Raw genomic sequence first — 15,448 nt, 5'->3', positions numbered from 1 at the left:
AGTTCATGACCTACTTGACGACATATTTCGATGAACCTCAGACAATTGAATAATTCCTCTTTTGCAGGTACCGTCAATGCTAACGGAGAGACCAAGAGACAGAGGACATCGTACACTCGCTATCAGACCTTAGAACTGGAGAAGGAATTCCACTTCAATCGTTATCTGACAAGAAGACGAAGGATCGAGATAGCACATGCCCTATGCCTGACGGAAAGACAGATAAAAATATGGTTTCAGAACAGGAGAATGAAGTGGAAAAAGGAACACAAGATGGCCAGTATGAATATCGTTCCATATCACATGTCCCCATACGGGCATCCATATCAGTTTGATTTGCATCATAGTCAGTTTGCTCATCTTGCTACTTAGGATGCTGTGTTGTGATAGAATTTTCGTTATTAGGTATTTTATTTTATTTTTTATTATTTTTATTTCTGTAGTTAGTGCTGTGAATGGGCACTATGTGCTCATTATTGGTTTCGCAATACCCCAAAATGACTATAATATCTGTTTTCAAAGGTGGATGAAGGATTCTTTTCCTATTTTCAATAGGACCTTTTTTCATCACTCATTATTTTGCTATTATCGTCGCTAAGGTGGATAATACTGTAGCTTTTGGCGGTATTTTCCTAAGTTATCCACTGTCGATTGGACCTCTAAGCCTCTAGACTTTTTTCATTTGGGGCCCTGACCCTATACTAAGTACGGATCTGGCGTATTAACCTGTCTCTGTACACATCAGACTATCAGGGACGTAGCAGGATCGCTTCATCGATGAATTTCTGTGCTTAGTTATTTCTATATCATTTTTTTCATATACGAATTCCTTTGTTTCCAAAAATATCTTTCACTTTTGAAAACGTTATATTTGTATATATTCGATCATGCAAGTAAAGCGAAAAATTGCATTTCTGTTTGTGTACACCTATTTATTCATGGAGATCAGACAGTTAATCGTTCCCATTCACTGCAAGAAGAGTTGTTTTCACTGTAATGCATGCGCTTGCTGTTCATAGGTTAAGGTCTGAAAACAAATTCGGAACTTTACAGGGATAATCATTATGGGGATGGTGTAAGAACCCTCTGAATGCACAATATGTACATATTAGATTTTAGAAGAATACAAATAGATACTCTGAATTTGTATGGAAAATTATGATTATTCATAAAAACAAAACAAAATAGATATGAAATTGCTAAAAAGCTCTGCGACACTCAAAAATTCTCATTTTCTCATGAGAGTTTATCAATCGAGCAGCTTCCCAGTTTTCTCTAGTTGAAGCTGAGAAAATTAAGTACAAAATGTAAAGGACAAAATTCATATTTTCGGCATTTATCACTTTGTTCATTGTTTTTTTTTCTTCAAATTAGGCAACTTTTCATTTATAATCCAGTAACTTTTTCGAGAGAAATGTTGAAATCTTTTTTGCTGAAGATGATTTGTTCATTGATGGCTTTTCTTTTCCTCCACTTTTTTCATTCAAAGGATAAAATGGATAAAATGACCGAAACGGATTTTTATATTCTTTTATGTGTTTCGAAGTCAATGACATACATACACTTAAGGAGTAACTTCAACTGTTGTTGAAAACATGCCATTTTCGTAGAGTCATCAACTGAAGTAATAATCACAACAACAAAGCATATAATAAATAACACCAGAAACATCAAAAACATTCAATAACCAAATAATAAACAGTAACAAAAGGTCCATCCACCTTTGGCACCAAAAGTTAGATTTGTCTTTCAAATACCGTAACTACCCTCCTCCCTTTATAGAGGGTGCTTCAAAACTTCTACAATTATGCATGGAAGGTCTCTCAATCGTTATAAATAAAAATGGTGACATAGTTTGCGTTGTCATCGCATAAATTAAAAACGGCTGAACCGATTTCATTAGCTTCTTTTTTAAAACCTTCCTCTTACATTGTAGAATGTTTATACTCATTACATTCAGGAAAAGTTGCCTAGGAATCTCGGAAAAATCAAGAAAACTGAACGAAATTCAAATGTCGCGCTCGAGTAAATGTTGGCTAGTTTAAAATATAAATTGAGCTGTTAGAGGAGGTAAATTACCGATGTGTGATTAGTATTGCGCACTAAAATTATCAATCGTTTTCTGTGAGTGTCTCTTGGGCATGCTCCACTCTCGTCCCCAAAGTTTGAGCTGGAATTAACTCAGAGCCCCCTTTTGATGTTACAGATTTCCACCTGGCTTCTCTCCAGGATGAAGGATATGCATTCCACCAAGCGATGGGGATGGGAGGCATGGGACCCATGCAACGCGGCCTTTACGCATGCGGCAGTCCCTACAGCTAGCCATGGGCCGCCTACAACGGAGACTGCGGCCCTTCGTAGGCCCCCCATTCGGATCCCTGGGTAGTCTCCGGTCTGTGTACGTCAACACGAGAGCGCGATTCTGATTGACACGACAACTCGATAGAAAATTGAGGAAAGGTCTGCTTGGAGATGTGAGCAATGTCGAAAAGACACAACCAATACTTGCTTGAGTATATATTCAATATTATACATTAGATGACAAAATCAAAAGAGCTATGATCCATCTGATTCTTAAGTGAAAATCGACCTCAAAAGTTGGAACTATTGGAAAAGCTCACTCACTAGGATCTAATCCTGAATTAATTTATAGATATGTTATTCTCACCCTGTATTCGTATTGCTCAAGAAAACACGTATGATAAATCAAATCTTGCAAATGTGCAGTATTTATTACACGTCGAAAAACTCTGCTCAATTTTGAACAATTGTCGTTCAATCTCCAACCCATGTTTCAAGGCGTCTTTCTCACCACCAAGTGTCTCAGAATGATCGTTTTGCCGTATGCAGATGCACCTCTCGAATAAGTGCCAATAGACATTTCGGTGATATTGGTAAAAAAGACGAACACTATCAATGTGGAGTTTGAAAGTACACATTAAAGTGTGGATAACTTAGTTTTGATAAAGTGATCAAATAACTTCAACTTCGTTTAAATCTTAAAACCGTTCTAACCGATTTACTTTTGCTCACTTACATTTGTTTTTCACTCCTGTCCAATTCTCTCGTGCAATATTGTTAAAAAATTGATCGTTCCTCGTGAAAATTTTTGATATTTTCGAAACTACGAAGTAACTGTGAAAATTCTCAACTTGGCTCACAATAAATTTAGTTGAAAAGTGTGATTAAAATAGAGTTTTAGGTATTGTTAGTGTATATATTAGATGAGAGATGTACACTCGACTTTTGTAAATAAATTGCCACTCATAATTTAAGTTATTATAGGGATTATTGAGCAATGGCTGACTCACTGTTGTAAATATTATCAAATTGACTATATAGTGATGGAGATTGATAACTCGATATCGGTTAAATCAGAATTTGTACTGTTTGAGAGTTGTATGTATTGGAGTACACCCGTTTTGTTCATTATGACATAGATTATGACAAGAAACACCGTACTGATAAGTGGAACTGTATATTATGTTATGTATATTTGAGCTCAATATTGTTTTCTTATTAATTTTATTTGTTGCTTTATTTATGTATTTGTTCTTGTGTGTGTGGCAAGCGTACAAACTAGATTGTATAAAATCCTACTATTTACTGTTGTAATTGTCCAATATGAATAAACTATTAATTCTACAAGCATTTTCATACTCCTCTGCTAGAATCCAAATGTTTGGATTTCGAGAATCAACTCAGAAAAAATCATTCAGAGAACTGTTTGATGTTATAGAACCAGAAATCCCAATGGGATCAGACGAATATAACAGGAGATATCGCAGATTGAAAATTGCAATTTTTGAAAAATGCCATTTCCGAGGTGAAATTCTAAACGAAGGGAGATAGGCTTTCGAAATTGCTTGCAATAGATTCAGCGTGTTCGAAAACCTATATTTTCATACCAAACATTCCAATATATGACACTGGGAGAAAATAATTTTTTTTGTTTTTCCACTTTTCCTTTCGAGTTGACTTCGAAGAGCTCTCTGGAGTGCAATTCTCTATTGAATCATCAACTGTTTGGTTTTCTAGAATCTTCAATACGAATTTTATGCACTCCATATCCGAGGACAGTAATAGAACATCCTGATTTTTGGACAGAGTAGCAAATAGGTCATTTTAGGGGGGTCTAACCCCTTGCTCATTTTTGACCCAAAAAATTGAGATTTTCGAAATCAAGTTCTTGTGCTAGGGTGGAAGCCTAGACAACGCTGATTATATAACCGGAAATCCCAATGGGATCAGACGAATATAACAGGAGATATCGCAGATTGAAAATTGCAATTTTTGAAAAATGCCATTTCGAAAGTGAAATTCTAAACGAAGGGAGATAGGCTTTCGAAATTGCTTGCAATAGATTCAGCGTGTTCGAAAACCTATATTTTCATACCAAACATTCCAATATCTGTCACTGTTTAGGAGAAAATAATTTTTTTTGTTTTTCCACTTTTCATTTTCGAGTTGACTTCGAAGAGCTCTCTGAAGTGCAATTCTCTATTGAATCATCAACTGTTTGGATTTCTAGAATCTTCAATACGAATTCTATGCACTCCATATCCGAGGACAGTAATAGAACATCCTGATTTTTGGACAGAGTAGCAAATAGGTCATTTTAGGGGGGTCTAACCCCTTGCTCATTTTAGACCCAAAAAATCGAGATTTTCGAAATCAAGTTCTTGTGCTAGGGTGGAAGCCTAGACAACGCTGATTATATACCTGGAAATCCCAATGGGATCAGACGAATATAACAGGAGATATCGCAGATTGAAAATTGCAATTTTTGAAAAATGCCATTTCCAAGGTGAAATTCTAAACGAAGGGAGATAGGCTTTCGAAATTGCTTGCAATAGATTCAGCGTGTTCGAAAACCTATAGTTTCACACCAAAAATTTCAATATCTGACACTGTTTAGGAGAAAATAATTTTTTTTGTTTTTCCTCTTTTCATTTTCGAGAAGACTTCGAAGAGCTCTCTGGAGTGCAATTCTCTATTGAATCATCAACTGTTTGGTTTTCTAGAATCTCCAATACGAATTTTATGCACTCCATATCCGAGGACAGTAATAGAACATCCTGATTTTTGGACAGAGTAGCAAATAGGTCATTTTAGGGGGGTCTAACCCCTTGCTCATTTTTGACCCAAAAAATCGAGATTTTCGAAATCGAGTTCTTGTGCTAGGGTGGAAGCCTAGACAACGCTGATTATATAACCGGAAATCCCAATGGGATCAGACGAATATAACAGGAGATATCGCAGATTGAAAATTGCAATTTTTGAAAAATGCCATTTCGAAGGTGAAATTCTAAACGAAGGAAGATAGGCTTTCGAAATTGCTTGCAATAGATTCAGCGTGTTCGAAAACCTATATTTTCATACCAAACATTCCAATATCTGTCACTGTTTAGGAGAAAATAATTTTTTTTGTTTTTCCACTTTTCATTTTCGAGTTGACTTCGAAGAGCTCTCTGAAGTGCAATTCTCTATTGAATCATCAACTGTTTGGTTTTCTAGAATCTTCAATACGAATTCTATGCACTCCATATCCGAGGACAGTAATAGAACATCCTGATTTTTGGACAGAGTAGCAAATAGGTCATTTTAGGGGGGTCTAACCCCTTGCTCATTTTTGACCCAAAAAATCGAGATTTTCGAAATCAAGTTCTTGAGCTAGGGTGGAAGCCTAGACAACGCTGATTATATAACTGGAAATCCCAATGGGATCAGACGAATATAACAGGAGATATCGCAGATTGAAAATTGCAATTTTTGAAAAATGCCATTTCCAAGGTGAAATTCTAAACTAAGGGAGATAGGCTTTCGAAATTGCTTGCAATAGATTCAGCGTGTTCGAAAACCTATATTTTCATACCAAACATTCCAATATCTGAAACTGTTTGGGAGAAAATATTTTTTTTTGTTTTTCCACTTTTCATTTTCGAGTTGACTTCGAAGAGCTCTCTGGAGTGCAATTCTCTATTAAATCATCAACTGTTTGGTTTTCTAGAATCTTCAATACGAATTTTATGCACTCCATATCCGAGGACAGTAATAGAACATCCTGATTTTTGGACAGAGTAGCAAATAGGTCATTTTAGGGGGGTCTAACCCCTTGCTCATTTTTGACCCGAAAAATCGGGATTTTCGAAATCGAGTTCTTGTGCTAGAGTGGAAGCCTAGACAACGCTGATTATATAACCGGAAATCCCAATGGGATCAGACGAATATAACAGGAGATATCGCAGATTGAAAATTGCAATTTTTGAAAAATGCCATTTCCAAGGTGAAATTCTAAACGAAAGGAGATAGGCTTTCGAAATTGCTTGCAATAGATTCAGCGTGTTCGAAAACCTATATTTTCATACCAAACATTCCAATATCTGACACTGTTTAGGAGAAAATAATTTTTTTTGTTTTTCCACTTTTCATTTTCGAGTTGACTTCGAAGAGCTCTCTGGAGTGCCATTCTCTATTGAATCATCAACTGTTTGGTTTTCTAGAATCTTCAATACGAATTCTATGAACTCCATATCCGAGGACAGTAATAGAACATCCTGATTTTTAGACAGAGTAGCAAATAGGTCATTTTAGGGGGGTCTAACCCCTTGCTCATTTTTGACCCAAAAAATCGTGATTTTCGAAATCGAGTTCTTGTGCTAGGGTGGAAGCCTAGACAACGCTGATTATAAAACCGGAAATCCCAATGGGATCAGACGAATATAACAGGAGATATCGCAGATTGAAAATTGCAATTTTTGAAAAATGCCATTTTCAAGGTGAAATTCTAAACGAAGGGAGATAGGCTTTCGAAATTGCTTGCAATAGATTCAGCGTGTTCGAAAACCTATAGTTTCACACCAAAAATTTCAATATCTGACACTGTTTAGGAGAAAATAATTTTTTTTGTTTTTCCAATTTTCATTTTCGAGTTGACTTCGAAGAGCTCTCTGGAGTGCAATTCTCTATTGAATCATCAACTGTTTGGTTTTCTAGAATCTTCAATACGAATTTTATGCACTCCATATCCGAGGACAGTAATAGAACATCCTGATTTTTGGACAGAGTAGCAAATAGGTCATTTTAGGGGGGTCTAACCCCTTGCTCATTTTTGACCCAAAAAATCGAGATTTTCGAAATCGAGTTCTTGTGCTAGGGTGGAAGCCTAGACAACGCTGATTATATAACCGGAAATCCCAATGGGATCAGCCGAATATAACAGGAGATATCGCAGATTGAAAATTGCAATTTTTGAAAAATGCCATTTCGAAGGTGAAATTCTAAACGAAGGGAGATAGGCTTTCGAAATTGCTTGCAATAGATTCAGCGTGTTCGAAAACCTATATTTTCATACCAAACATTCCAATATCTGTCACTGTTTAGGAGAAAATAATTTTATTTGTTTTTCCACTTTTCATTTTCGAGTTGACTTCGAAGAGCTCTCTGAAGTGCAATTCTCTATTGAATCATCAACTGTTTGGTTTTCTAGAATCTTCAATACGAATTCTATGCACTCCATATCCGAGGACAGTAATAGAACATCTTGATTTTTGGACAGAGTAGCAAATAGGTCATTTTAGGGGGGTCTAACCCCTTGCTCATTTTTGACCCAAAAAATCGAGATTTTCGAAATCAAGTTCCCGTGCTAGGGTGGAAGCCTAGACAACGCTGATTATATAACTGGAAATCCCAATGGGATCAGACGAATATAACAGGAGATATCGCAGATTGAAAATTGCAATTTTTGAAAAATGCCATTTCCAAGGTGAAATTCTAAACGAAGGGAGATAGGCTTTCGAAATTGCTTGCAATAGATTCAGCGTGTTCGAAAACCTATATTTTCATACCAAACATTCCAATATCTTAAACTGTTTGGGAGAAAATTTTTTTTTTGTTTTTCCACTTTTCATTTTCGAGTTGACTTCGAAGAGCTCTCTGGAGTGCAATTCTCTATTAAATCATCAACTGTTTGGTTTTCTAGAATCTTCAATACGAATTTCATGCACTCCATATCCGAGGACAGTAATAGAACATCCTGATTTTTGGACAGAGTAGCAAATAGGTCATTTTAGGGGGGTCTAACACCTTGCTCATTTTTGACCCGAAAAATCGGGATTTTCGAAATCGAGTTCTTGTGCTAGAGTGGAAGCCTAGACAACGCTGATTATATAACCGGAAATCCCAATGGGATCAGACGAATATAACAGGAGATATCGCAGATTGAAAATTGCAATTTTTGAAAAATGCCATTTCCAGGGTGGAATTCTAAACGAAAGGAGATAGGCTTTCGAAATTGCTTGCAATAGATTCAGCGTGTTCGAAAACCTATATTTTCATACCAAACATTCCAATATCTGAAACTGTTTGGGAGAAAATATTTTTTTTTGTTTTTCCACTTTTCATTTTCGAGTTGACTTCGAAGAGCTCTCTGGAGTGCAATTCTCTATTAAATCATCAACTGTTTGGTTTTCTAGAATCTTCAATACGAATTTTATGCACTCCATATCCGAGGACAGTAATAGAACATCCTGATTTTTGGACAGAGTAGCAAATAGGTCATTTTAGGGGGGTCTAACCCCTTGCTCATTTTTGACCCAAAAAATCGAGATTTTCGAAATCAAGTTCTTGTGCTAGGGTGGAAGCCTAGACAACGCTGATTATATAACTGGAAATCCCAATGGGATCAGACGAATATAACAGGAGATATCGCAGATTGAAAATTGCAATTTTTGAAAAATGCCATTTCCAAGGTGAAATTCTAAACGAAGAGAGATATGCTTTCGAAATTGCTTGCAATAGATTCAGCGTGTTCGAAAACCTATATTTTCATACCAAGCATTTCAATATCTGAAACTGTTTGGGAGAAAATATTTTTTTTTGTTTTTCCACTTTTCATTTTCGAGTTGACTTCGAAGAGCTCTCTGGAGTGCAATTCTCTATTAAATCATCAACTGTTTGGTTTTCTAGAATCTTCAATACGAATTTTATGCACTCCATATCCGAGGACAGTAATAGAACATCCTGATTTTTGGACAGAGTAGCAAATAGGTCATTTTAGGGGGGTCTAACCCCTTGCTCATTTTTGACCCGAAAAATCGGGATTTTCGAAATCGAGTTCTTGTGCTAGAGTGGAAGCGTAGACAACGCTGATTATATAACCGGAAATCCCAATGGGATCAGACGAATATAACAGGAGATATCGCAGATTGAAAATTGCAATTTTTGAAAAATGCCATTTCCAAGGTGAAATTCTAAACGAAGGGAGATAGGCTTTCGAAATTGCTTGCAATAGATTCAGCGTGTTCGAAAACCTATATTTTCATACCAAACATTTCAATATATGTCACTGTTTAGGAGAAAAAAAATTTTTTTGTTTTTCCACTTTTCATTTTCGAGTTGACTTCGAAGAGCTCTCTGGAGTGCAATTCTCTATTGAATCATCAACTGTTCGGTTTTCTAGAATCTTCAATACGAATTCTATGAACTCCATATCCGAGGACAGTAATAGAACATCCTGATTTTTAGACAGAGTAGCAAATAGGTCATTTTAGGGGTGTCTAACCCCTTGCTCATTTTTGACCCAAAAAATCGAGATTTTCGAAATCGAGTTCTTGTGCTAGGGTGGAAGCCTAGACAACGCTGATTATATTACTGGACATCCCAATGGGATCAGACGAATATAACAGGAGATATCGCAGATCGAAAATTGCAATTTTTGAAAAATGCCATTTCCAAGGTGAAATTCTGAACGAAGGGAGATAGGCTTTCGAAATTGCTTGCAATAGATTCAGCGTGTTCGAAAACCTATAGTTTCATACCAAACATTCCAATATCTGACACTGTTTAGGAGAAAATAATTTTTTTTGTATTTCCACTTTTCATTTTCGAGTTGACTTCGAAGAGCTCTCTGGAGTGCAATTCTCTATTGAATCATCAACTGTTTGGTTTTCTACAATCTTCAATGCGAATTCCATGCACTCCATATCCGAGGACAGTAATAGAACATCCTGATTTTAAGACAGAGTTGCAAATAGGTCATTTTAGGGGGGTCTAATCCCTTGCTCATTTTTGACCCGAAAAATCGGGATTTTCTAAATCGAGTTCTTGTGCTAGGGTGGAAGCCTAGACAGCGCTGATTATATAGCCGGAAATCCCAATGGGATCAGACGAATATAACAGGGGATATCGCAGATTGAAAATTGCAATTTTTGAAAAATGCCATTTCCAAGGTGAAATTCTAAACGAAGGGAGATAGGCTTTCGAAATTGCTTGCAATAGATTCAGCGTGTTCGAAAACCTATATTTTCATACCAAACATTCCAATATCTGAAACTGTTTGGGAGAAAATATTTTTTTTTGTTTTTCCACTTTTCATTTTCGAGTTGACTTCGAAGAGCTCTCTGGAGTGCAATTCTCTATTAAATCATCAACTGTTTGGTTTTCTAGAATCTTCAATACGAATTCTATGAACTCCATATACTAGTATAGTTTTATATACTATCTATATCTAAGAAAAAGGCTCAGAAATCTATAAACCGGTCTATGATGTTAGCGAACTGAATGAGAGCTGTTCTGCACAAAATGTTGCTGAAAGTCGAATAAGAATGTAAAGGAGGGAAATTCATTCTCGATAGCATCCATTCATTAAAATTTCGATTACTTTAGTCGAGTGCCACTGTCAGGAAATCTTTTGGACGTTATTAGAGTGATTAATGGTTTGTCTGAACATTTGCCTCAGAATCGAATCCGAAGTACACAGGGCAATACTAATTACTGTTAGTTTTCAGATCAATCATCATAACAGAGGAGGGGGACACAAAATGCTAGCTCAGACATTGTTGTAGTTTTTTGGCGATGGTTAAATTGATTATCATTTTTAATTGAGATTGAAAACAATACTGTAATGTGTGTTTATTCGATTCATGAAGATTATTAACTTATTATCAATCATGACTTCATCAGCAAAACAATCTTATGTGATGTATATCAGAAAAAGTTTTGTCAATTTTAGATTATTTTCCGTATAAGTTGATATAAAACATTTCTTCAAAAAAGTTTATATTTCAGATTGAAAGAATACTTTGTGTTTATTTCAATAAAACACCTATAATACAGGTACATCGCATCAACAGTTAATTTTAAAGCGTTCATTTTTTTGTGTACAAATAGTCTTGCATTTTCTATATTGAATATGAGTCAACAGTAAAAGAACGATTTCAAAAAAAATGCGCTCGTCAAAAATATGATAACTTGTCCTATGGAAAATAAAAATCGGGTTAACTTACATATCTACAAGATGTTGGCTCGAACAAATTGAATTAAACTTTCATTTCCTGACTAGGCTTCAAATCAATTTATTAATTCAAGTTCTGATTTAATAATTTTGGATTTTTGTCCGAGGATTGATAGAGGTCGTTGGTCTACGGTCTACACTAACATAACTCGAATAGAAAACGATTAAATTGAACCAATGCCTCTATTGCACAGAATGTTGTAAATACTCCCTGTAATATTTATACTGGAATCTTTTTTGAAATTAATGCAGAAAACGTTTCAGGAGTTGAATATGAGCCAAACTGTAAGGTTTGCTAGTTTGTCCGACAGATTGTTATTGCGTAGTAAGTGCAACAGATGTCACTATTTAGTAGAATTCTGTTTCATCCTGGCCATCTACTGTTCACCAGTCGAACCTATCCTAATGTCATCGAAGAAATCTAAGAATATCCTTTAATTTAATATCAATTTCTGGTATACTTAGTCATCAAGAATGTGAGTGCAATGATAATCAATGAAAAATATTATGTATATACATGTCCATAAAATGAAAGCTTTAAATGAAGAAATCTTTCACTATTCAGTGTTCTTTACACTTAATGCAGAAACCTGTAAAGGACCGCAAAAATCAAGGGTGATTCTTGAAAGTAGCACTAAATTAATTCAGGATTCACTAAAAGTCTCTTCTACCGGTTCCTTCTTCGAGAGTAAAATTATTGACTTTTTTTCATTGAAGATTTTCAACGATCGTATTTAATATGCAATAGGGCAGATGAAGAATTTAAAATATGAACGTAAAGAAGAAATTCTATGGGAAAAATTGCAATATCAAAATAACGAAAACATGCATTTTCATTTAACTCTCATTTTAAGCTTCCGATTTATATGATATGAATAATTACATAATGAAAATATTTGAAAACGTCAAATTGGTACTCTCGGTTATATAGTTTCATTCGTTTTCGAAACAAAAGATAAGGATACTGTAAAAACTTGGTTTAATAAAGAATGTGGCTTTTTCGTGCTTCGAAGGTGTTCTAAAAAATTTCACCAAAATCTATTTTTGTTTTTTATTAATTTTTAATCATAAAAATGATAAGTACCTACCTGAAAGTATGAATTGATTGAGAAAATAATAGCGGATTTTTAATGAATTTTTGAAATTATTTTCTTGAATGAAAAAAGACACTGCTTTGATATCAATTAGATAATTTTAAATAATTCTGCAATAACTATAATAATTCGGTTTTCAAAAAGTGGATTTTTCTTTTAATTATTTACGCATTATTCTCTTTAATAAGCGGATACCCTGTTTTGCTATTGAGTTAGAAAATTACAAGAAAAATTATATTATGGTCTTTTGATAATTTTAAATTACAGCACTGAGAATTTCAGTAGATATAATGAAAATTTTGGATTTTTCCGACATTTTTGACGCATCATTCTCTTTTGTTTGTGAGCTAGAAAATTGAATGAAAAATTAATTTTTGGTTTTTTGATCATTTCAAATTGAAAAAGTGATGAATAGGAACTGTAAGAATTTCAGTAGATAGGTATAAAAAAAACTTGTGGATTTTTCTAAAATTTAATCGCATTATTCTCCTGAATAAGAAGAGGCCCATTTCACGGGTAGACTTAAAACATTAAATAAAAATGTTTGTATATTTGGGAATTTATTTTCTGCATTTTTGCCACACCATTTATGCCGAATTTTATCGCATGTGCGTGGCAGATTCTACATTGCACAAATTATTTGATTTCTTTCAATCTACGGTCTTTTTTTTGTTTATCAATTTTTTTGGGAACAGTAAAAATTTCAAAAGTCAATTCTTTCCATCATCGATTTTATTAGTTCATTTAAAAAAAAATAAATCAACAGAATACTTTGTGTCCCTAGAAATTCCTTCGCATTCCGAAATCTCTTCCAAATACGGATTTCCCGGAATCGGGAATCTAAAAAAACCAACATCAACAACCAGCAACTGCTCATACCGTGCCTACCTGGGACCAGCCACGACCTCGGCCCGCTCGACACACAAAGAGCAAACGGCCATTGTGAAAGAGGCGGTGATATTTCAGACGTTCTGACAGCTCCTGGACGCGGCAGCGAAATCGAATTGACAGCTGCATCGAGATCTTGTGTGACGTAAGCGACCTACCTCCGTTCGAGTAGAACCGGATCAAGGCTGCAATTGTTATGAATCGGTCTTTGCGGAAGGGGCCCCCACAAACGAAAGTGTTCGAATGATAACCGGTCATCATCTAGTTATGGATCTGTCGCCGTTTAGCGAGCGGGTGGTGTTTTGGGCAACGATCTGTCTGCGGAGGCAAAACTGTAACGATGTACCTGATGGTCATTAAGTGTGTTACTTTTTTATGGGTTAACTAAATTTTTTATATTGGGAATTGTCTGTTTCACCAGACAAGCTAACAGGTTTCTCGAGATTTTGGGTTGAATGCCCTGTGAATTCTGATAATCGCAAGTCCAGAGACGAATTACTGAATAATTAATTTTCTAGCTTAACTGGCCAGTTATCACAAATCAAAAAAGTAAATAAGTAAAACGCTTGAAAAAGTGACATAAATCATTGTAACCTGGCAGTGGGTTTTGAGATATTCTTTCCCTCTCCATGGGTACAAGCAAATATGGAATATTGATTTTAATTATTTATTATATTTTTTTGTTATTGAAATGTCCTTAATCCAAAACCTTGAAAATTGTCGAAATGGGAATATTTCGACGCCTACTGTCGCGAATGGAATTTTACCATTGAGGATTATAATAAATCAATGATTATACACACAAAGCTAGCGTTTGTACCTTATGATTAATTGATTACTAGCTTAAACCCGCGGCTTCGTCCGCGTAATACTACATTCGAAAAAGCTACTAAGGAAATAATTAGAATAATTGAAGAATGATAATAAGTAACAAAAAATTCGAAAAGTATTAAAAATTACTAAAGAATCAGCAACAATGATGAACATAAAAAAATTAATAAGACTGTAATAAAAACCCTCATGAGAAGAAAACTCCAATTATCGAAAGATTGGCGCACTCTTCTTGAGAAAAGAACTCCACAATTACCTATTGTATAGAATCAGCTATATCACGATCCACGTCCAAATAGAAGTGATCATATATCGTCAAGTGACAATGCCAGGCCTTGCTTAAATTCGTATTTCTTCGACTTCTTCGTATCTCGCGAAATATCCGGTAGATGCTGTAAGGAGCATTTTTCGTCGACCCAAACAAAAAATGAAATTTTACGTACTAATTTCCGAACGGAAGTCGACTATTTTCGAAGGCAAGTACTTTTCGTCCGCATTCACTTTTCGTCCCAAACACTTTTCTGCTCAGTTCTTCCCTTAGTTGCAGTGGCGCTTCAATTAATTTCGAGAGCTGGGATTTGATGAAAGTACCTATGATAATAACTGTCATATGCATATCGTATATTCATTATTAACAAGAATGGATAGCGATAGCGATATGGATATGAATAACACTTCTCCAGAGATGATGGAATTGGCAACTAACGCCAGGTTGGATTTACAGCACACAAGTGAGTATGTGAGTTCGAAGAAAAAATATAATATACACCTCGGCAAAAAACTGTCTATATTGTCTTCCCCGCTTGCTAGCCTCGTCTACGCCTCGACTCTAATATACAGTTTTTCGCCCTTGGTTCCTGAATAACTACCTTCATCAGGAATGAATGCCGCAGATGAAGGTCACATTCATTTTTATATTGATACATTCCATTTCAATCGCCTGGTTCCGGAGTTATCTACACACAAAAAGACAAACGGACTATGACTTAATAGTAGTAAGGATTAAAGTGAAAAGTTAAAAAAAACAAGCTCACTAACAATTTTCTGTCGTTATTTAGTCACTTGGAAAGAGTAAAGTGATTTAAAAGTTGAAAATTTATAGAAAGTCCTTGTAATAAATAGAAAATAAAAATAAGTATGTTCACATAGGATGCATTCAACTTGTTTTTGTTTTTTTCAACGCTTATTCCCAAGAACGTCATCTTTTTTGTCAAATGTCTGTATTTTTGAAATTTTGAGTCGAAAGGATTGGGTTAAACGATTTTTTCTGTGTTGAGAATGTGCACCTTATTTCAAAAATAAAATGTTTACGAATATTACACAACCCAAACGTGTGTGATTT

At 35.2% G+C, this 15,448-nt stretch overlaps 1 protein-coding gene across 2 annotated transcripts in view; it reads left to right on the top strand.

The window, feature by feature from the left end:
- Window positions 1–3,645, top strand: part of LOC123318982 (homeotic protein Sex combs reduced-like) — a 43,033-nt gene extending 39,388 nt beyond the window's left edge. Inside the window, exons 2-3 of one of the 2 annotated variants that reach the window (XM_044905769.1) lie at window positions 68–405; window positions 2,207–3,645. In XM_044905769.1, coding sequence (XP_044761704.1) covers window positions 68–372 — 305 coding nt within the window. In that variant the 3' untranslated portion in view covers window positions 373–405; window positions 2,207–3,645. The remainder of the gene's footprint in view (window positions 1–67; window positions 406–2,206) is intronic. The other variant, XM_044905768.1, reaches the window with a different exon arrangement.
- The last annotated feature ends 11,803 nt before the right edge of the window (window positions 3,646–15,448 follow it).

Source organism: Coccinella septempunctata, chromosome 8 (assembly GCF_907165205.1).
Source record: "Coccinella septempunctata chromosome 8, icCocSept1.1, whole genome shotgun sequence".
Classification (NCBI taxonomy): domain Eukaryota; kingdom Metazoa; phylum Arthropoda; class Insecta; order Coleoptera; family Coccinellidae; genus Coccinella; species Coccinella septempunctata.
This window is presented reverse-complemented; position numbering and strand designations above follow the sequence as displayed.